The following is a 24,000-nucleotide window of genomic DNA, read 5'->3' on the forward strand; positions in this document are numbered from 1 at the left end:
AGTTAAACTATGGCTGGGTATAATGGTGCACACCTGTAATCCCAGCCAGGAGGCTGAGGCAGGAGGGTCACAAGTTGAAGGCCAGCCTTAGTGAAACCCTATCTCAAAATAAAAAAAATAAAAAGGAGGGGATATAGCTCAGTGATAGAGAACCCTGAGCTCAGTACCCATACCACAAAATAAAATTAAATTATGCTTTGTTTATATAACTGCCTTGTATTCTTTATGAAATAAAAGGGAGCATAAATACACTAACAGGGCTTCAGTTTTAAAGACAGATGTAGGTTCAAATGCCTGTTAGGCCCCACTAACAGAGAACTTATTAGAAGATAGGCTAACCTTATATTAAATAAGAATTCAAGGGGCTGGCGATGTGGCTCAAGCGGTAGCGCGCTCGCCTAGCGTGCGTGCTGCCCGGGTTCGATCCTCAGCACCACATACAAACGAAGATGTTGTGTCCGCCGAGAACTAAGAAAAAATAAATAAATGTTAAAATTCTCTCTCTCTCTGTCCCCCTCTCTCTCACTCTCTCTTTAAAAAAAAAAAAGAATTCAAATGTGAAAATAAGGAAATGACAACTATGGGTAATAGGTAAGTGGGGCACCTTTGAATATTTTCCAGTTAGAGAAAACCACATCCATGTTCTTAATTGGTTTGTGGCTAATTCTTTTATCACACATATTAAGACTTCAAGTCAAAATGGAAATGTATTCTCAAATTGACATTAACTTCGGTTACTAGGTGATTTAATTCTGCTTTTAAATTCTTCCCCATGTTAGCACTTAGACCACAAAGCAGTGTTTTAATTGAAGACTCCACTAATAATGACGGATTATACCTTAGGACTATCATGATATTGTGATGTGGTAAATACTGTGCATATTTGATCTCGGCTTGTTTTCTGGAACATAGCTCCTGAAACCCTTGAGATTTCTAAAGTAATAAGTGTCTTCCTGTGTGCTAATGAGATGACTGAAGAGGGTGCTCCTGGGCAGCTTCAGGAGGGAGGCTGGTTATGGGGGCAGGAATAGGGGACCCACCAAGGGACATCAAAGATGAGAGGCTGGAGCTTTCAGCAACCCCTCCATACCTCCCACCTCTGGGGAAGGGAGCAGGGCTGAAGGCTCCGTAGATAACCAATGGCCAAGTAGATAACCAATGGCCAACAGTGGAGCTTCCATATACCTTCTCAGATGTCTTTATTGCATCTTTTCCATGTGGCTATTCATCCATATCCTTTGTAATATCCTTTATAATAGTAAAGGATATTAAGTAAAGCATGACCCTGAGTTCTGTAAGTCACAATAATAAATTAAAGCTGAGGGTATCCTGGAAACCCTGATTTTTAGCCAGTCAAAAGCATAGGTCAAAGCCAGGTGCAGTGGTGCACACCTGTAATCCCAGTGACTTGGGAGGCAAGAGGATCATGAGTTCAAAGCCAGCCTCAGCAAGAGAGAGGTCCTAAGCAACTCAGTGAGACCATTGCTATAGGCCATATAGCAGAGCTGCTCACCTCATGGCATGGGGAGGAGTGGGGTGATGCCATGAGGTGAGCAGCTCTGCTATATGGCCTATAGGGATGGGGATGTGACTTAGTGGTTAAGTGCCCCTGAGTTTAATCCCTGGTACCAAAAAAAAAAATAGCACAGGTCAGGACTTGGGGCTTTTGACTGGCATCTGAAGTGGGGGCATCGGCCTGCTGGGAATGATCTGGTGTTATCTCCAACATAGGTGGTGTCAAAATGGAATTGGAGAACACCCACCTGGCTCTGCTGGGGAGATAGTTGGTGTATGGAAAGAAGCCTCCTCCCCTATAGATGTGGTGTCAAAACATTGTGCTGGGAGTAGAAAGTAGGAAAGAACACTCTGGTTTGTCCTTGATTGCTCATAGAACTGTACATCACAAAGTTGTTGTGGTTTGGATCTGGAATATTTCCCAATGGCTTACGTGTTGAAGGCTTGGTTCTCCATGCAGCAATGTTCAGAGGTGAAACTTCAGGGAAGTGAGTGGCTCACAGGGGAACTCTAACCTCATCAGTGGATTAATCTACTGATGGATTAATTTGCTGACATTATTAAGAGATGATGGAAACTATAGAAGGTGGGCCTAGTTGGAGGAAGTAGCTCAGTGGGGACATGCCCTGGAAGGTTCTATCTTGTTCCTGGTGCTTGCATTCCATCCCCACTCCTCCCCATGCCATGAGGTGAGCAGCTCTGCTATATGGCCTGTAGCAATGGATCCAGCTAGCCATGGATTGAAACCTCTGACCTAAGAGCCAAAATAACTCTTTCCTTCTCTAAGCTGTTTTTCCTCAGGTATTTTGTCATGGTGACAAAAAAAAAAAAAATGACTTACAGAAAAGTTTTTAAATTTCTCTATTTCTTTCTCTGTGTGTATGTGTGCTAATGCATAGCAGATTACTCTTTGAAGGGAATTGGTTTGGTTTTCAGATATTCCCCATGCACCTAGCCGTAATCCTAATTAATAATTTTCAATAAACACTGTCAAATTATGGCAATAGTGATGGATAACATCATCTGTTTATAGTTAATCACTCATTCAACACACATTTATCTAACACTAACTATATTCCAAGGACATCTTTATACACTGGGGCTACAAAAAAACAAAACAAAACAGATGAAGTTGCAATTCTCATGAAGTACACATTCTGGTGAAACAAATATGTATAAGATACTCTGAGATGGTAAATGTTCTGAAGAAAAATAAGGCCAAATAAAGGTGCTAGAAAGTTCTGGGGGTAAGGGTGTGGATTTATATATTTAGGGAGAAGAGGTAAGGCCCGTTTGAGAAAGTGACATTAGATCAGTAAAGGAACAAACACTGTGGCTCTTGGGAGGAAGGGCATTTTAGGTAATAGTCAAGGGCCCTCTTTACAGTGTCCCACCTTATGCCTTGAACATAGCCCTTGCTGCTCTGCCACTGCAGCTTATTATTACAATGGACATGTTTCTTTCTCTTCCTCTCTTCCTGCTCCTCCCTAATCTCCACCCCCCACCCCCCAAATCTCAGGGGAAACAGGATTACCTTTCTTCCCTATTCTAGGCAGAGTTATCTGTCCCTGAGCACACAACCACCTTAGGAATGAAATTATCCAGACTTTGGGGATGGCACCAGAAGATCTCAGAAATGAATATCTATCTCCCAAATTAACAAGTGAATCACAACTCCAACAGGGAACACATGGAATGTAGCCTTTGAGTCACCTGTTATAAAAGCCCCTTATTTCTACTAATGGGCAGAATCACAGTCTTTGGGACAGGAGTCCCCTATTTCTCCTTTGCTAGCAAAGCAATAAACTTTCTTTTCCCTTTTTTCTCAAAATTATATCTTTATTATTGGATTGGCACTGGGGACAAGGACCGAGCTTTCTGCAACACTGCGAGGCAGGACCTTTGCTTGGCCTGCTCAAGGAATACCAAAAGAGGTCAATGAGGTTTCAGATGGAGGGAGCGGGAAAGGGATTAGACATGAGAACAAAGAGTTCTCCAGGAGGGAGGTATTTAAAAGGAATGTAGAGACACGGAAGTATTCTGGCTTTGATTTCTGAAATGAGATGTTCCAAGCAGAAGGGCAATAAGATCTTAGATGCCTATAAAAAGGATTATCTACTTGTGAATAAGGTGTTACCAGCCTTTGTTATCTACTGCCTAGATGACCTAACTGAATTTCTATCCCATCCTAACTCTGCCCTCTTTGAGGACAGCATGGCTGAAAGTCAGTTCCGCTTCTGGTGGGCTGGCCAAAACTGGTTGGATCTAAGATGGCTGCCAAAGTGACCCCTTGACAATCTCTAACTTTATTATAATAAAATACATGAATAGTCCTCCACCCTATTAACCTGTCTCTGTTCCTCATTTCTTTTACCCTATTGATATAACCTCCTGGCCATGAGCAGGGAGAAGTTGATTTTCAAGTTTATCATCCACTTCTCCTATTCTTGACCAAGAATAAAAGTCTCTTTCACTGCTCAGTGATTCTCAGTCTTCTCATTGACTCCACAATTCCTCGAAAGAAAAAGAATGCAGTCTTTGGGCTCAAAAATCAGTAACAAAGGAACTACATGGGACAAGGCAGAGAATAAGGAACCAGTTAGGAAGCTCTTGGATTGACTGGGTGAGAGGTGACACGGCTTGGCCTAGGACTGCAGTGCAGGTGGTAAGAAGATGTCAGATATCTACAAGGTAGATCCACAAGATTATGGTGCTCAATTAGATGAAAGGCAAGATAGAAATCCAGGAGGACTCCAATCATTTTTATATGAATAATGCTAACGATAGACATGTGGTTTACTAAGATGGAATCAGCAAATCTGGGGAGAGGAAGGCGTTTGGTTTAGAAAATGGTAACTTTGTGATACCTTTTGGATGCCTAAGAGAAAATGCTAAAAGAGATGTTAAGATATATAGCAGCTGAAGCCAGGAGAGATATTTGGACTGGACATATAAATTGGGGAGTTTTATGCTATAAATTTGGATGAGATATTTAAAGTAATGAATGTAGATAAAGATAATAGGAGGTCCTAGGGCAGAGCTCTGGGTCTTTTATTACTTTACTGGAAATGAAGAGGAATCAGAAAAAGAGACTGAGAAAAAGCACTCAGCAAGAAGAAGCAAAAGGGAGCAGGTGCTATGAAAGCCAAAAGAAGGTGAAGAGCCAAGGTAAGTGCTCCTGATATATGAGATAAGGGTGTGAATATACCACTGGGTTTGGCAATGCAGAAACCCTTAGTGACTTTAAAAAGATTTTTTAGTTGTAGATTGACACAATATTTATTTATGTGGTGCTGAGGATCAAACCCAGAGTCTCATGTGTGCTAAGCAAGTGCTCTACCACTAAGCCACAACTCCAGCCCCCACCTTAGCAACTTTGATAAGAGCTATTTCAGTGGAGTGGTGAATGAAGGTGAGAAAGGACCAAAGAAAGAATGAGATGGGACAAAATGGAGACAGTAGAGACAGCTCTTTGGAGGATTTCTGTCATAAAAGGAAGCAGAGAAATAGTATGGTTCTGGGGAGGCATTTAGGGAATATTGCATTTTTCCAAAGAGTAGATGCTGTAGATGCTCAAAAGCTGATGGGAATGACCCAGTCAAGATAGAGAAGGTAATGATGCAGACAAAAGAGGAAAATGGTTGGAGCAATGTCTTCCAGTAGGCAGATCCAGTACACAAGTGGGGAGGAACCACAAGGATGGTTTATCCAGAGTAACAGAACAAAAGATTAAGTCTGTGGGTACAGATGTCAGTGTGTACATAGATGAGGGAAGTTGTGGTATTTCTCATTGGTCTCATTTTCTCAGTAAAATAGGAAGCAAATCATCAATAGAGGTTAAAGAAGGGAAGATTCTCTGGCTTAGCTGGGGCTTGACTTGGGCAGTGAAATGTAGAAGACTAGTGTGCTGCTCTCTGGACCCAGTTGAGATTAGTGGTTACAAAAAGGAACAAAGGAAAGATGGCGGCCGGCGAGGAAACAGCACGTTCAGTATCTCTACAGTAACGGGATCAAAAAGATCCATTAATACACCCAGATTCTACCTACTGATGAACTTCGAGCAAAACTCCGCTGAAAAGAGACCTGCCGGAAATTAGGAGAATTAGTGGACTGAAATTGTTGGCTGGGCTGGGGTTTCGGGGCCGAAAATCCACTCCGCGGGAGCCGCCATTTGCTTTCGGCATGCTGCCTTGAGGGCCCTGTCTACTCGGTCTAACTGCAGCAGCTAGAGACTAAAACGGGGCTGCGTGCCGAGCCCTGTCCTCCGAAGGCTGGGTCGTTCGGCATCCCCCTGCGAGAGGACCCGTGCTCCGGAGGAGGCGGTTGGAGAGCCGCGGCGGCAGCCGCTTGGGCCCCGGGAGCTAGGCACCGGGCCGAGGAACAGCGGAGGCCGCGGCGGCGCTGCTATCTAAAGCCTATTTGCTCAGGATCACTAGGCAATGCTGAGCTGACGTGGAGCTAGGGCGTACACTTTGGGCCCCTCAGAAAACGCACACTGAGCACGTATCTGCGGCGTTTAAGCCCCGGATCGCCTGCTTCTCGTGACTCAGCACTAACGACCCAGCTGAAATAACTAGTCGGCCCACATGATCTCACAGAGGTAAAAAAAAAAAAAAAAAAAACAGAGCACCATAGCCAAACCCAGGGAATCGGGAGTGATGTGGGACTAGCGGCACAGAATTCCCGGCTATCGCCCCCACCAGGGCCGACAACAGAGGTCCCTTGCACCACCTACCAGGGGAGTTGCTACCTGAGGGCAAACAAATTCGCTGGGGGTCCTCAGCCCCAAACCCTACAAACTTAGGGCCTGAGGGAGGCAAACAGAAAGGGTGTGCCCAGACATCCATGAAAACAGGGATCCCAGGAGCAGCAGACCCGACGTGTAGACAGTAATGCGATAAGCATCACAGGCGAGTGGGGCCCGGATTGAGGAACCACAAGAAAAGGACCCAGGCATTCAGGACTGGAGACCCGCACAGTCTGGGAAGAAGAGCTGAGGCACAGTGATTGGCTCCCACCTATCAAGAGGAGAAGCCTGGCCCAGTGGGCATAGCTCTGGAAGAGAACTCACTGGAAGAGAACTCAATCGAGCTTTATGACTGCATTTATTATTAGTAATTTTTTTTATTTTTTTAAAGATTACTATTAGTATTTTTTTTTTTTATTCTCACTTTTTGTAGTTGACGTTGTTGTGTTCTTTAACTTTCTTACTAATGGTTTCAATTTTTTTTTGTTAATTTTTCTTATTCTATTATTATTACTATTATTTTTTAAACTTCAAGTTCCATTTTTTATTACCATTATAATTTTTTTTTCGTTTGTTTTAAATTTCTATTTTTTCATTTTTTCTCTCTTTCTTCTCACTTTTTTTTTCTTTTGTCTTTTCATTTCTTTTCAACTTTCTTATTCCCCCTCTCTTGAACTCCACCTGCCTACACTTGCTCTCTTTAGTGACTTCTTCCCTTCCCTTCTAATACCTCTCCTCCCAAGCATCAAATAAACTTATAAGAGTAAACAGTAACTCAACAGTCAAACAGAACAAGAAGTATCATGAGCATAAAAAAGCAAGGAAGAAAAGGAATACAAACAATGAAAGACAGCCTAAATATTCAGGAGGACCTGGAGTCATCAGAAAAATGGCCATATAAAGAACTCAAGGAACACCTTAGACAGATGGAAAGGAACCTTAAAGATCACATTGAAAATGAATTACAAAAACAGATAAAAGAGGAAGTTAAGCATCTTTATCAGGAGATAGAAATTATAAAAAAAATCAAACAATAATTCTAGAAATGAAGGAAACGATAAACCAAATTAAAAACTCAATCGAGAGTATCACTAACAGAGTGGACCAAGTAGAAGCCAGAACGTCAGATAATGAAGACAAAATATATCACCTTGAAAAGAGTCTAGCCAACTCAGATAGGCTGGTAAAAAACCACGAGAAAAACATCCAAGAGATTTGGGATAACATAAAAAAACCAAACTTACGAGTCATCGGGATAGAAGAAGGTACAGAGATTCATGCCAAGGGAATGGGTAACTTATTGAAGGAAATAATTACAGAAAACTTTCCAGAAATAAAAAAGGATACAGATATACAAATTGTAGATGCATACAGGACACCGAGCACACAAAATCACAACAGACCAACGCCAAGACACATTGTTATGAAGCTATCCAATATACAGAACAAAGAGAAAATATTAAAAGCTATAAGAGAAAAGAGGCAGATTACATTTAGGGGTAAACCAATTAGGTTGACAACGGATTTTTCATCACAGACGTTGAAAGCGAGAAGATCCTGGAACAATGTATTTCAAACACTGAAAGACAATGGATGCCAACCAAGAATCCTGTATCCAGCAAAATTAAGCTTCAGATACGACAACGAAATAAAAATCTTCCATGATAAACAAAAGCTAAAAGAATTTGTAGCCAGAAAACCAGCATTGCAAAGCGTCTTGAGCAAAACTCTACACGAGGAAGAAATAGAAAACAATAACCAAAACCATCAGCGGGAAGTGCCTCAGTAAAGACAGAGGATGGGAGGAAAGCTAATCATGGAGAAACAAACTAAATTAGGGAAAAAAAAAAGAGATAAATAATCAAACATGGCAGGAAGTACAAACCATATATCAATAGTAACTCTAAATGTTAATGGCTTAAACTCTCCAATAAAGTGACATAGGCTGGTAACATGGATTAAAAAAACAAATCCAACGATATGCTGCCTCCAGGAGACACATCTGACTGGAAAAGACATACACAGGCTCAAGGTAAAAGGTTGGGAAAAAATATACCAAGCACACGGTCCTCGTAAGCAAGCAGGCGTGGCCATTCTCATATCGAATAAAATCGACTTCAAGACTAAGTTAATCAAAAGGGATAAGGAAGGACATTATATACTGTTAAAAGGAACCATTCACCAACAAGACATAACAATTATCAATATTTATGCACCAAATAATGGTGCTGCGACGTTCATAAAACAAACTCTCCTCAAGTTCAAGAATCAAATAGACCACAACACAATAATCACGGGTGACTTCAACCCACCTCTCTCACCATTGGACAGATCCTCCAAACAAAAGTTGAATAAAGAAACTATTGACCTCAATATCACAATCAATAACTTAGACTTAACTGACATATATAGAATATATCAACCATCATCAAGTGGATATACTTTTTTCTCAGCAGCACATGGAACCTTCTCAAAAATAGATCATATATTATGCCATAGGGCAACCCTCAGTAAATATAAAGGGGTTGAGATAATACCATGCACTTTATCAGATCATAATGAATGAAACTGGAAATCAATGATAAGAGAAGGAAGGAAAAATCCTACATCACATGGACAATGAACAATACGTTACTGAATGATCAATGGGTTACAGAAGACATAAAGGAGGAAATCAAAAAATTCTTAGAGATAAATGAAAATACAGACACAACATATCGGAATCTATGGGACACAATGAAAGCAGTTTTAAGAGGGAAATTCATCGCCTGGAGGTCATTCCTCAAAAAAAGGAAAAACCAACAAATAAATGAGCTCACACTTCATCTCAAAGCCCTAGAAAAGGAAGAGCAAAACAATAGCAAATGTAGCAGAAGGCAAGAACTAATTAAAATCAGAGCAGAAATCAATGAAATTGAAACAAAAGAAACTATTGAAAAAATTAACAAAACAAAAAGTTGGTTCTTTGAAAAAATAAATAAGATCGACAGACCCCTAGCCATACTAACGAAGAGAAGAAGAGAGAGAACTCAAATCACTAACATACGGGATGAAAAAGGCAATGTTACAACAGACCCTTCAGAAATACAGAAAACAATTAGAAATTATTTTGAAAACCTATATTCCAATAAAATAGAAGAAAGTGAAGACATCGATAAATTCCTTAAGTCATATGATTTGCCCAGACTGAGTCAGGAGGAAACTCACAACCTAAACAGACCAATATCAATAGATGAAATAGAAGAAGCAATTAAAAAACTTCCAACCAAGAAAAGCCCAGGACCGGATGGGTATACAGCGGAGTTCTACAAAACCTTTAAAGAAGAATTAATACCAGTACTTTTCAAGTTATTTCAGGAAATAGAAAAGGAGGGAGCTCTTCCAAATTCATTCTATGAGGCCAACATCACCCTGATTCCGAAACCAGACAAAGACGCCTCAAAGAAAGAGAACTACAGACCAATATCTCTAATGAACCTAGATGCAAAAATCCTCAATAAAATTCTGGCGAATCGGATACAAAGGCATATCAAAAAAATTGTGCACCATGATCAAGTAGGATTCATCCCTGGGATGCAAGGATGGTTCAATATACGGAAATCAATAAATGTTATTCACCACATCAATAGGCTTAAAGAGAAGAACCATATGATCATCTCAATAGACGCAGAAAAAGCACTTGACAAAGTACAGCATCCCTTTATGTTCAAAACGTTAGAAAAAATAGGGATAACAGGAACTTACCTCGACATTGTAAAAGCTATCTATGCCAAGCCTCAGGCTAGCATCATTCTGAATGGAGAAAAATTGAAGGCATTCCCTCTAGAATCTGGAACACGACAGGGATGCCCCCTATCACCACTTCTATTCAATATAGTTCTCGAAACACTGGCCAGAGCAATTAGACAAACGAAAGAAATTAAAGGCATAAAAATAGGAAAAGAAGAACTTAAATTATCACTATTTGCGGATGACATGATTCTATACCTAGAAGACCCAAAAGGGTCTACAAAAAAACTACTAGAACTAATAAATGAATTCAGTAATGTGGCAGGATATAAAATCAACACACATAAATCAAAGGCATTTCTGTATATCAGCGACAAAACTTCTGAAATGGAAATGAGGAAAAACACTCCATTCACAATATCCTCAAAAAAAATAAAGTACTTGGGAATCAACCTAACAAAAGAGGTGAAGGATCTATACAATGAAAACTACAGAACCCTAAAGAAAGAAATAGAAGAGGATCTTAGAAGATGGAAAAATATACCCTGTTCATGGTTAGGCAGAATTAACATCATCAAAATGGCGATATTACCAAAAGTTCTCTATAGATTTAATGCAATGCCAATCAAAATCCCAACGGCATTTCTTGTAGAAATAGATAAAGCAATCATGAAATTCATATGGAAAAACAAAAGACCCAGAATAGCAAAAACAATTCTAAGCAGGAAGTGTGAATCAGGTGGTATAGCGATACCAGACTTCAAACTATACTACAGAGCAATAGTAATAAAAACAGCATGGTACTGGTACCAGAACAGGCGGGTGGACCAATGGTACAGGATAGAGGACACAGAGACTAATCCACAAAGCTACAACTATCTTATATTTGATAAAGGAGCTAAAAACATGCAATGGAGAAAGGATAGTATCTTCAACAAATGGTGTTGGGAAAATTGGAAATTCATATGCAACAAAATGAAACTAAATCCCCTCCTCTCGCCACGCACAAAAGTCAACTCAAAGTGGATAAAGGAGCTAGATATCAAATCAGAGACTCTACGTCTGATAGAAGAAAAAGTTGGTTCCGATCTACAGATTGTGGGGACAGGCTCCAAATTCCTTAATAGGACACCCATAGCACAAGAGTTAATAACAAGAATCAACAAATGGGACTTTCTTAAACTGAAAAGTTTTTTCTCAGCAAGAGAAACAATAAGAGAGGTAAATAGGGAGCCTACATCCTGGGAACAAATTTTTACTCCTCACACTTCAGATAGAGCCCTAATATCCAGAGTATACAAAGAACTCAAAAAATTAGACAATAAGAAAACAAACAACCCAATCAACAAATGGGCCAAGGACCTGAACAGACACTTCTCAGAGGAGGACATACAATCAATCAATAAGTACATGAAAAAATGCTCACCATCTCTAGCAGTCAAGGAAATGCAAATCAAAACCACCCTAAGATACCACCTCACCCCAGTGAGATTGGCAGCCATGATGAAGTCAAACAACAACAAGTGCTGGCGAGGATGTGGGGAAAAGGGTACTCTTGTACACTGCTGGTGGGACTGCAAATGGGTGCGGCCAATTTGGAAAGCAGTATGGAGATTCCTGGGAAAGCTGGGAATGGAACCACCATTTGACCCAGCTATTGCCCTACTCGGACTATTTCCTGAAGACCTTAAAAGAGCACACTACAGGGATACTGCCACATCGATGTTCATAGCAGCACAATTCACAATTGCTAGACTGTGGAATCATCCCAGATGCCCTTCAATAGATGAATGGATAAAAAAAAATGTGGCATTTATATACCATGGAATATTACGCAGCACTAAAAAATGACAAAATCACGGAATTTGCAGGGAAATGGATGGCACTAGAGCAGATTATGCTTAGTGAAGCTAGCCAATCCCTAAAAAACAAATACCAAATGTCTTCTTTGATATAATGAGAGCAACTAAGAGCAGAACAGTGAGGCTGAGCAGGAAGAAAAGACTAGCATTAAACAGAGACATGAGGCGGGAGGGAAAGGGAGAAAAAAAAAAGGGAAATCACATGGAAATGGAGGGAGACCCTCATTGTAATACAAAATTATATATAAGAGTTTACGAGGGGAATGGGATAACAAACATGGAGGGAAATGAATTTCAATAGGTGGGGTAGAGAGAGAAGATGGGAGGGAAGGGGAGGGGGGATTTTAGAGGATAGTAAAGGTAGCAGAATACAACAGTCACTAATATGGCAGTATGTAAAAATGTGATGTGTAGCCGATGTGATTCTGCAATCTGTATTTGGGGTAAAAATGGGAGTTCATAACCCACTTGATTCTAATCTATGAAATATGATTTGTCATGAGTTTTGTAATGTTGTGAACATCCAATAAAGAAAAAAAAAAACAAAAAACAAAACAAAAAAAAAAACAAAAAGGAACAAAGTTGTATTTTTCTACAGTCTCAGCTCTCTGGGCTCATAATTGGTGAGGAAATGGATTTTAAAATATGAACTGCTTATTGAATCCTGAAAGACTTACTGAAACCTAACACCACAGTCTTATAAATGTTTGGGATCATATCTAAGAATTCTGCTTGTTAGAAATAAATATGCGGAGAAGAAGATGTGGCAACTATAAGCAGCCCTTATGAACTGGTAGAGTAGGCAACTGAATTTAAGGGTCTAAAATGACGTCCAATCTAAGCCAGGCATGGTGACACATGCTTGTAGTTCCAGTGACTTGGAGGCTGAGGAAGGAGGATCACAAGTTCCAGGCCAGCCTCAGCAACTTGGCAAAACCCTGTCTCAAAATAAAAAATAAAAAGGGTTGGGAATGTAGCTTAATAGTTAAGCCCCAATTCCTGATACAAAAAAAAAAAAAAAAAAAAAAAAAAAAAAAGAAAAGAAAAGAAAGAAAGTTTAAAATTAGAAAGTAAATAAAATGGCATCTAATCTAAAAATATTTGCCCTATTGGTCTTCCATGGTACCTGAAATTCCCCCATTGGTGGCCTTGTAAAAATGTATAAGCTTGCCAAGCACAGAGATGGTGTGTATCTTTTTTTGTTTGTTTGTTTTGCTTTGTCTTTTGTTTTTGTCTCTAGAGTTTAACATGGTGCCAGGAAGACATGAAATATTAAATGAATATTTGCTAAACTGACTTGCATGGAACAGAATGGAGTGTCATCCATTCATTTCTGTGCAAAAAAATATTTATCAATTATAAGGCACTGCAGGAGACACTGCATGAATTCCTAAGATAAAGAAAGAGCACACGTACATGAAGCTGCTGAGGATAGTGGGAGAGCAGGAGGTAGACGCCAATGAGCAAGTTTAATTTTTTTCTATCGCCACCCCTGACTACTCAGCAAACAAGAGGAAGAGGAAGGTATGGGAATAGCCATTCGGCTGTATCTGATGAAGCCACCACAAAGAAGCTGGATGGTGGGGAGAAAGCTCTTGCAGCAACATAGATGTAATTCTTCTACTTAACACTTCAACCCAACACCAGTAGGCCCTGATGGCCCCTTTGCTGCCAAAGAGGGATCCCCACTTGTATGCCACTGGGTGAAACCAGTGTGTGGGCTGAGGTGACAGGTTTCTCTATGTGACCTTACTGGAACACAGAACCACACGAATTGGAAGTGAAACTTTGCCAATGCTGATCTCTCCCTTTGACCTGAAACTGTACCAACTACCTTAACCACAACATTCATTCTAAGTCAACTTTTTCCTTGAGAGAAAAGATCTTCTTGGTAGTTTGCTAGTGAAATTGACTTTTTCTTTCTCTAGTTGCTTTCAACTCATGAGTTTGTTTTTCATTAATTGGAAGATGAATAGATGTGTGTTTCCTTTTCTGATTTGTCTGTACTTTCAGGCACTCGTGCTTTTAATATGCTGGAGGAAAATGTTCATTCTTATGATAATTTTTCCCATTCTTTAAAATATGATAAAATCTCATTAATCTGGACTCCATCAATTCAAAATTTGGTTAGGTTTGTCAGAGTTCAGTTACAGTTTACAGGTTGCACACGCCTTACCCAAAATGCTTAGAACTGGAAGTATTGGATTTGTGAATTTTTTCATATTTTAGAATATTTGTGTATATATATATATATGGGATATCTTGGCTAAGGGACCCAAGTCTAAACATGAAATTCATTTATATTTCATAAAACTTTTATGTATACAACTGAAGGTAATTTTATACAATTTAAAAAAAAATTATTTTGTACATGAAACAAATTTTCATGATGTGGAATTTCCCATTTGAGATATTATGTTGGAATGTTGAAAGTTTCAGATTTTGGAGCATTTCAGATTTTTGATTTTCAAATTAGAAATGTTCAACCTGTACTATTGAATTTATAGAAAGACAGTGGAATAGATAATTTTAAAAATACATATGACTTTTTCTTATACTTATTTAACTAGACAATGAAGGGGGAAATGTAAGAAATGTTTATTTCAAGTTATTAGGTAGCTAATTATTCTACAAAAATATATGTATCCTCACATGGCAGAAGGGGTAAGGAGAAAGAGATGAGGTAACGAGGTGAGCAGTTTTTCTCTGTCATATGCTTCCACTATGATATGCTGCTGCCTCAGAACAGGCCTGGAGCCACAGGGTTAATTAGTCATGGTCAGGAACCTCTGAAACTGTGAGCCCAAATAAACTTTTCTCCTTACAAGTTGATTATATCAAGATTTGTTGCAGAAATTGAAAGCTAACTAATGCACTGCACTGGGGTTTTATGATATTTGCATCATAAAAGATACCTAAACTAGAAATAAAATATAAAACTCTAACTGGTGCTCTTTCCCATGGTTATTTCTGAACGCATTCTCTTTTGTAAATCTATACTTTATATACTTTTTGAGTGACTTTTTGAGTCTGAAACAGCCTCAGTACTCATAACTACTACGGGTATTCTTTATAAAGTAGATGTGTCCTTCAAAAGCCATGGGCAAATAATTTAAACACATATAATTTTGAAGCATTTAAGGATCTCAACGAAATATATAATTAATAGTCATAAAACACTTAGAGACTATTTTAATGATACTATATAGAAATTAGGTGGTGATCAACAAGTTTGAAATTTTCTCTAATGAATATATTTTCTCAAGTTGTGATATGTCTCTCACAAATTTACAATGCAATTCTATTGTCAGGAACCTGAGAAGGCAGGTGAGTGGGGTTTGCCAGAATATTAGCCTGTTATGGTTTGGATATGAGGTGTCTCGCCAAAAATCTCCTTTGTTAATAATGTTCAGAGGTGAAATGATTAATTATGGGAGCTCTGATCTAATCAGTGATTTATCCATTTGATAAATTAATAATTTGAAAGGACTACAATACTGGGTGGTAGCTGTAAGCAGATGGGGTGTGGCAAGAGAAGGTAGATTTCTGGGACTGTGCCTTGGGGATTATATCTTATTCCTCTGGCTTCTCCTTTCTCTCTGCTTCCTGGCCTCCTTGAGCTGAATAGCTATTCCCAGCCAGGCCCTTCTACCATGGGGTCCAGAGTTGGCCCACCTTCTACTGAAACCTTTGAAAGGATGAGCCTAAAATAAACCTTTCGTCCCCTAAGCTTTTATTTTATTTTATTTTATTTTAGTTGTAGATAAGACAGCATGCTTTTATTTTGTTTATTTTTACGTGGTGCTGAGGATTGAACTCAGTGCCTCACCCATGAGAGGCAAGTGCTCTGCCACTGAGCTACAGCCCCAGCCCTCTAAGCTGTCCTTGACAGGTATTTTGGTCACAGTGACAAAAAGTTGACTAACCTATACCTAATAGGATGACAATAACCAATAAGACAATAATAAGCATTGGCAAAGGCATGGAGATTTTGGAACACACCCCCCCCCAAACATTGTTAGTGGGAAGGTAAAATATTGCAGCTCCTTTAGAAAACATTCCGGAAGTTCCCCTAACAGTTAATATATACACACAGAAATTCTATTCCTCAGTATATGCCCAAGAGAAATGAAAACATATGTTTGTATAAATGTTAATAGAATGTTATTCATGTAGCCAGAGCATGGAAATAATCCAATGCTCATCAACTAATGAATGGATAAACATAATGTGATAAAACTCTAGAATGGAACATTATTCAGCTGTAAAAGGACTGAAGTACTGGCACGTGCTGCACATGGATGAACCTTGAAAACACTGTGATAAGTGAAGAAGCCAGTCACTAAAGACCATCTACTGTAGGATTCCTTTCACATGAAGTATCCAGAGTAGACAAATCCACAGAAACAAACAAACAAACAAACAAACAAAATAGTAGTTGCCAGGTGCTGGGAGGGTTGTGGAGAAATAAGAAGTGACTGCTAATGGGCATGGGGTTTCTTTTTGGCATGATGAAAATGTTCTAAAATCAACTGTGGTGATAGTTGCACAACTCTAGGAATTTGCTAAAGTTGATGAACCCAGCCTAATTCCACCATAAGATTGGGAGCCATCTTGTCACAAAGTCATGAAAAGTTAATTTCTGTTTTACTATAAATTACTGCGATTTCTAAACTCGCTTGGAATGCCTGCCCATGCCTTGAACTCACCCATGACTGGCTTTCCCTGACCAGATAACAACCCTCTCTGAAACCTTAGCAGCACTTCATAAATTCCGGTGTGGGGATCTAAATTTACTCCCTACCTTGAAATGCTGAACCACTTAGATCATTAACCTACTATCTGCCTTTGAATTATACTTGTCAAAATACTGTTATCTGTAAGTTCTCAAGGCACCCCCCACCTTTTGTAACTTTTTATGCTATAAAACTATGCTCCTAGAGAGCTGGGGTACTGTTCTCTAACCCAAGGATTTCGGGAGAGACAGTCCCGGCCAGAATTACAAGCTTGTTTTAATTTGATTTAAAATTGGAGTCCGTGGTCTTTTCTTTGCATTGTGATTTAACAAAAATCATTGAATAGTATACTTAAAATAAGGTGGATTGTGTGGTAGGTGAATTATACTTAATAAAGCTGTTATATAAGATAGAAGATAGAGAAAGAGAGCAAAATGGAAAGAAAGATGAACAAGAAGATGAGGAAGTCCATGAGATACATCAAGTTTCCATAAAATAGTAAAAGTCCTGGGCAGCTTGGGCTGCTGCTCTCAGGCTGCCGCCACTTCTGGGGCTTATTCCTGAGGTATTGGGGGCGGAGGACGGCAGACGCCGGGCCATTCCAGTCATGACTGTCCAAGTGATGATAATCACATGAGAGCACTCATTGCTGCAGATGCTGTTTGACTCATCAGAGAAAATCTGTGCAAAAGAAAATATCCATATGCCTACTTCTATTTCTTTATTAAATGGCTTGATGGATTTCCTTTACTCTGATTCATACCAAAGCTGTCCTTTTCAACCAAAGCAAGAAAGGATCCTGCATGAGTCAGTCGCAGAATGCCATTTTTACATCACCAACAGGTGAAGAAAACCTCATGAGTAGCAATCACAGAGACTCGGAGAGCATCACTGATGTCTGCTCCAATGAGGATCTCCCTGAAGTTGAGCTGGTGAATCTGCTAGAAGAACAGCTACCACAGTATAAGCTAAGAGTAGACTCTCTCTTTCTGTATGAAAATCAGGACTGGACACAGTCGCCGCAGCACCAGCACCATGCATCTGATGCCCTCTCTCCAGTCCTTGCTGAAGAGACATGATTCTAGGTACAGACAGAGTGGAGCAGATGACCAAAACTTACAATGACATTGACATGGTTACACATCTCCTTGCAGAGAGGGATCGTGATCTGGAGCTAGCTGCTCGAATTGGACAAGCTCTCTTAAAGCGGAATCATGTCTTGTCTGAGCAAAATGAAGCCTTGGAAGAGCAATTGGGACAAGCCTTTGATCAAGTTAATCAGCTGCAACATGAGCTATCCAAGAAAGATGAATTACTTCGAATCGTCTCTATTGCTTCTGAAGAGAGTGAAACTGATTCCAGCTGTTCTACACCTCTTAGGTTCAATGAGTCCTTTAGCTTATCTCAAGGTTTGCTACAGCTGGACATGCTACAAGAAAAGCTCAAGGAACTGGAAGAAGAGAACATGGCTCTTCGATCCAAGGCTTGTCATATAAAGACAGAAACTTGTACTTATGAAGAGAAGGAACAACAGCTTGTGAATGACTGTGTTAAAGAACTTCGAGAAACAAATGCTCAGATGTCCAAAATGACTGAAGAATTGTCAGGAAAAAGTGATGAACTGATTCGATACCAAGAGGAGATCTCCTCGCTTTTGTCTCAGATTGTAGATCTGCAGCACAAACTTAAAGAACATGTGATTGAAAAGGAAGAACTAAGACTTCACCTACAAGCTTCCAAAGATGCCCAGCGACAACTGACAATGGAGCTACATGAGTTACAAGACAGAAATATGGAGTGTTTGGGAATGTTACATGAATCCCAAGAAGAAATAAAGGAACTTCGTAGCAGGTCTGGCCCTGCTGCTCATCTGTACTTCTCCCAATCTTATGGAGCTTTTACTGGGGAATCTTTGGCAGCTGAGATTGAGGGGACCATGCGTAAAAAGTTGAGTTTGGATGAGGAATCTCTCTTTAAGCAAAAAGCCCAACAGAAACGGGTGTTTGATACTGTCAAGGTTGCAAATGACACACGGGGCCGCTCTGTCCCATTTCCAGCTCTGCTACCCATCCCAGGCTCAAACCGTTCAAGTGTCATCATGACAGCAAAAACTTTTGAGTCTGGTGTACAGCAAACAGAGGACAAAACACTCCCAAACCCAGGGAGCAACTCAGAGGAGGCTCCAGGGAGCTCTCAGTCGGTGAGCCAGCCAGAACCTTCAGAAGACAGTGATTTGGCTATAGCACTGCATCGCCTCAGCCTGCGTCGACAGAACTACTTAAGTGAGAAGCAGTTCTTTGCTGAAGAGTGGGAACGGAAGATCCGGGTTCTAGCTGACCAAAAAGAGGGGGTTAGTGGCTATGACACCCCCACAGAGAGCCTTGCATCTGTTTGCACCGACCGAGTCAGAGATCACAGACCTCAGCAGTGCCAGTTGCCTTCGAGGCTTTATGCCAGAAAAATTACAAATCGTCAAGCCCCTTGAAGGATCACAAACTCTACATCACTGGCAGCAGCTTGCTCAACCAAACTTGGGAACTATTCTTGATCCACGACCAGGTGTCATTACTAAAGGCTTTACCCAGTTGCCCAAAGGTGCCGTCTATCACATCTCAGATTTAGAAGAGGATGAAGAGGAGGGCATCACTTTTCAGGTTCAGCAGCCTCTTCATATGGAGCAGAAACCTACAGTATCCAAACCAGTAACAGGGATCTTCCTACCACCCATTTCTTCAACAGTTGGACCAGTTGCAGCTCTGGATTCCCTTCGCTATCCTGTGGAAGTAGTGGGAATAGTTCATCGAACACAGCTATGAATTCTCCTGCCATGTCCTATAGACTCAGCATTGGTGACTCCATCACAAACCGACGAGATTCTACTGTAACCTTCAGTAGCACCATGAGCTTGGCCAAACTTCTTCAGGAGCGTGGCATCTCTGCTAAAGTGTACCACAGCCCAATTTCAGAGAATCCCCTTCTCACGCCTCTTCCAAAAGCCCTTGCTATCCCTTCCACACCTCCAAATTCCCCATCTCATTCACCATGCCCCTCTCCCTTGCCCTTTGAGACCCGAGTGCATCTCTCTGAAAATTTTTTGGCCTCCCGTCCAGCTGAAACATTCCTCCAGGAAATGTATGGCTTGAGACCTTCCCGGAACCCTCCTGATGTTGGCCAGTTGAAAATGAACCTAGTGGATAGGCTGAAGCGACTAGGGATAGCCAGAGTCGGCAAGACCCCTGCCAGCCAGGAGAATGGAAAAAGCCAAGAGGTAGAAATCAGCCTACAAAAACCAGACTCTGCTGTTTATTTAAATTCCGGTAGCAGCTTAATGGGTGGACTGAGAAGGAATCAGAGTCTTCCAGTCATGATGGGTAGCTTTGGTGTCCCTGTTTGCACATCCTCACCCAAAATGAGTATCCTGAAGGAGGACTGAAACTCATCATTAACTGAACCCTTGTACAAGATTAGCACATGAAGGATTGATATGCACTGATACAAGCAATCTAGTCTGACTTGAGAGAAAAGGAATGTTGCAGAATGGTTGTGAATGTGGAGAGGGCAGTGGAGGTGTGGAAACAAGATTGGGCGGAGGTCCCTGTGGATGAAGTCTGGTAAATTGAAAGTAGAAATGAATGAGCCATGAGTGTTTGGAGAAAGAAAAGAAAGGTTTAACAATCTTTCAATTGAGTTTTCTTGTCTTGAAAATAAAAAATGAATAGAAATTCAGTAGTATTAGAACACACCAGAAAACTGAACTTGCTGATACCTTTACTTCTGATGAGCATAGCAGGATGGGAAGAGAAAAAGAGCAACTTTGACAGTCACTCAGAGAAAGCTCTTCCAAAAGGTTGGTGTGGTGATTTCAGTCTGTTACTCGGATGGTAGCGAGATGCTCAGATGTTACTCTGCTAATGTCTGGTTAAATCATGCATCCATCTAATGGTGTGCTCATAGCATTCGCAAAACAAGGAATTTTATCTTTTTAGTTAGATCATAAGTTTAGACTCCTTTTTTCCTGTTTTCAGGCCTTTGAGCCACTGTGAGCTCAAACGCCATCCAAATTCCTTCATATTAATGATTATTGAAAGCTCATTTCTAAATTTGTATTTTTATACAATATCCAAACAACAAAAAAAAAATGTGGGCAGGGGTTGGGAGGGATTTTCTTTAAGAAGGAAAATATGGGTAAGTTGGAACCAAGGAAACTTGTTTTTAGAATATTTTTGTTGGATAATACAGTGGCCAGGAAAGACAAACATCAAGTTCATTTCTCGAATTTTCTTGGAGGCTAGAAGGGGTTAAACCAAAAGTGCAATCAATAGGAATTAGGTTATGTTGTATATTTACATGCGTAAAAAATTTTTTGTAAGGAAAGTTGACCACAACTTTTTCCAAAGTATGCTATGCATATTTTTCATGAAAGATGATGTGTATTTGCACAAAAATTCTCAGGCACATTAAATTATTATAAACTGAAGTAAAACCCAGGTGCTTGCTTTGAGACTATATTTTGTTGGTGGTGGTGGTGTTTTTTTTTCCTAATAAAACATACCTGCCTCGTACTTAGTATCCATAGAATTAGAGGACAAACTTTATCATGGAAAAGTTAGCTTCTTTTCTCTGGGGTTCTTTTTTGACAAACTGAAATAGTAAAGTGAGACCATGAGATTAGGTTTCAGTATTCAGCAGTGTGATGAAAGCCTGTGAATTGGGAAGAAGTCTTTCTGTTTTGTGAGTGTTGCTGATCAGGGTCTGTCCCTCATCAGGTGGCATAGCTTTGTATGACTGGGGCTGGAATATAATTACATGAAAAATATGATAGGGAGAAGGTGGGGGAGGAGACTTATTACTTTGTTCATGAAAACAGGAGATGCATCACTTGATCTTTCTGGTGCTTAATTTTCAATTGCTTTGTTGCTTTGTCCTGAATTAACTGAAAGACAATTTTCAATTGCTCTGTCTCCTGTGGTACCACTAGTACACCTATTCCCAGGCCAGGGATGGTCCTTCCTCTCTCCTTTTGAGGTGCCTCCCCTATATAAAGAGCTACAAGCTCCAAATAATTAAAAAACCAACATGCATACCCAGTGGTAAGAATGTATGAGTTTTTCATAATTTTTAGAATCTTTTAATAAAACTTTTCTAAATAAATTCCTCAAAAACTAAGGGTGGAGAGAGAACTCTTCCCATTCTTTCCCCTTCGCTCAGCCGTGCTGATGTCAGCAAGCATACACGCACACAATCAGAAAGGATTCCAGGCAAGTCAGTAAGGCATTAGAACAGAATTGTTGAATTTCCTAAATACTCCAACTCACTTTTTTAAAAATGGCATTTGAATTTCTACTCTGTAAAGTAGCTCTGGGGTGCTTACTTTAGCCAACTCTTAAAGCTTTTTATTTGTTTCCTAAGAAAGTAATCTTCCTGTTGCCTGGACATTTATAATTTCAAAGCAACATCAGGAAGTAGGAAAACATAAGGTTAGGAAGTAATAAAGAATGTTAAATTACCAGATTTATATGCATATTATATAAATCCCTTTAAGTTAAGCTAGATTTTGTAGTGTTCTGTGTTGAGCATAATTTTTTATAATCAATGCCTAAATGATCACTGGAAGCAGAGTGGGTATATTAGCAATCAAATAAGAACATCTGATTAAAGAAAACCAGACCTGGGTTTTTGAAAATTCAATTGATACTGATGTCATCGGAAACCATAATTATATGCTGGTGCATGCTTGTCTCTAGAAATGTATCCTATCTTAAAACTGGGTTTTGCTATTTTTGAAGTTTCCACTAAAATCATTTTTGGTACAGCCTGAGAATCTGCAAAATATAGTAAGAACTAGAGCCTCACAGCAAGTTCTTCCTCAGTTTATCTTATATGCTTTGGTTCTATTTGTGGTTTTTTTCCTCTGGTGTTAGCTGTATCTGTAATTTCGTGCTAGTTTAGGAAATCCCAATCTTTTTTTTTTTTTCCTTCAACAATGTTTTCAGTGATTAATACCTCAGGTATTTCTGAGTATCCTGTTATCTAGTAGGAGAGATAACTTTCTTGAGCTCAGAATTAAAAGTTCTCCTGAATTAGGAAGATCCCAAATCTTAAGTAAATAGCTGAAGGCATGGATCTTTAGGGAGAAGTTAATGATTATTGTTAAAAGTCATTTTTTTAAAACATTTTTGTGCTGTATGCTCTTGATTTGACATAAATGGTCAGACTTTGGCAAGAGAGGAAATAAATTAGAGATGCACAACAGAAACCTATTCTCTTTTATAAAAGGTATATTTTGCACAGTATTCAAAGTTTGTTTTTTTCTGACCATTCTAGTACATAGTTAGTAGTGGGTGGTTCTAACATCTTTGGACATCTGGAACTAGGGCTGTCAGTATTTAATGTGCTGTCCCTTGCACAGGGATCTGTTCTCTATGTGTACAACAGCAACAGCACAGTGTTGTAACTGAGCTGTTGCATCACAGAGCACAGACCCCTGGGAGTAGGCACAAGTACCCTCTGTTTGGGACAGCCAGAGAAATACCATTTTGTGATGTCTGGGATTTGACTTTGTCAAACAACTCTTTGTGCACCTTCCTTTGCTTTGTAAAATGTAAATCAGATAATAAACATGAGAAGCTTCTTAAAAAAAAAAGTCCTTAAGTTACCAAGCTTTTTCTGTTAGTCTGCTATTACCTAGCTTTTCTGTGAGCTTAAAGTATGGGGTTTGCCCTCAGGCACCTCTCATTTTCACATTTCTAAAATTAACTTGGTAATGAGACTCTAGTTTTCTTGTCCTCCTGACTTCTTTGCATCTCAGAGCGACTGCTTTGCATTGAAGCAAGGATACAGGTTAAGTATCAGACTGTAGAGCCAGAGAGAAACTGTTAGAATTCCAGCTCCCCTACTTCTTAGCCAAATGACTTTGGAGGGGCAATGTCTACTCTTCAAGCTACTTATAAAATGAGAACAAGAGTTTCCGCACAAGGCAGAGCTGAGAATTGAAGACACAAACATGAAGTATAGTACTTAGCACATTGTATGTTATCCATCACTGCTATCTACTTCTGATCCCAGGGTTTCATGGTTTCTTTGACATCTGACCATCCTGTTTAGCCCCTGCTCAGAATAAAAAGCAGGAGCTTCCTGCCCATGGCAAACAGTTGGTAATCCCGGGCTTAGTAATGTATTTATACAATCTGTCCAGGTTTTACCCAGAATTTCTTGAAGAGGTGTTCCTTTTTATTTTTCATTTAGTTAAAATTATTCTGAGTACCTAACAGGAGAGAGACAGACACACACAGAGAGAATAAGATTCGAAGGTTATTCTCTTCTCTAATGGTGAGACCTGGTAGCATCTCTAAAACATGCCCTTGATCTGGTCACCCACATCCTTTGAGCAGAAACACGCTAAGACAGGAAG

At 39.8% G+C, this 24,000-nt stretch overlaps 2 protein-coding genes across 2 annotated transcripts in view; one reads left to right on the top strand and one right to left on the bottom strand.

The window, feature by feature from the left end:
- The window catches only part of IL23R (interleukin 23 receptor), a gene marked incomplete at its 5' end in the record, with an annotated part of 72,231 nt that overhangs the window by 35,559 nt on the left and 12,672 nt on the right, over positions 1–24,000 (bottom strand). The gene's annotated exons all lie outside the window — the stretch shown is intronic.
- LOC308656971 (trafficking kinesin-binding protein 2-like) lies at positions 17,106–23,232 on the top strand. The gene is given in 4 exon segments (XM_081308350.1): positions 17,106–17,660; positions 17,663–18,990; positions 18,992–19,337; positions 19,340–23,232. Coding segments are annotated over 4 exon segments (2,625 nt in total). The 5' UTR covers positions 17,106–17,392; the 3' UTR covers positions 20,023–23,232.

Source organism: Spermophilus citellus (genome assembly GCF_964194105.1).
Source record: "Spermophilus citellus genome assembly, chromosome: 9".
Taxonomy (NCBI): domain Eukaryota; kingdom Metazoa; phylum Chordata; class Mammalia; order Rodentia; family Sciuridae; genus Spermophilus; species Spermophilus citellus.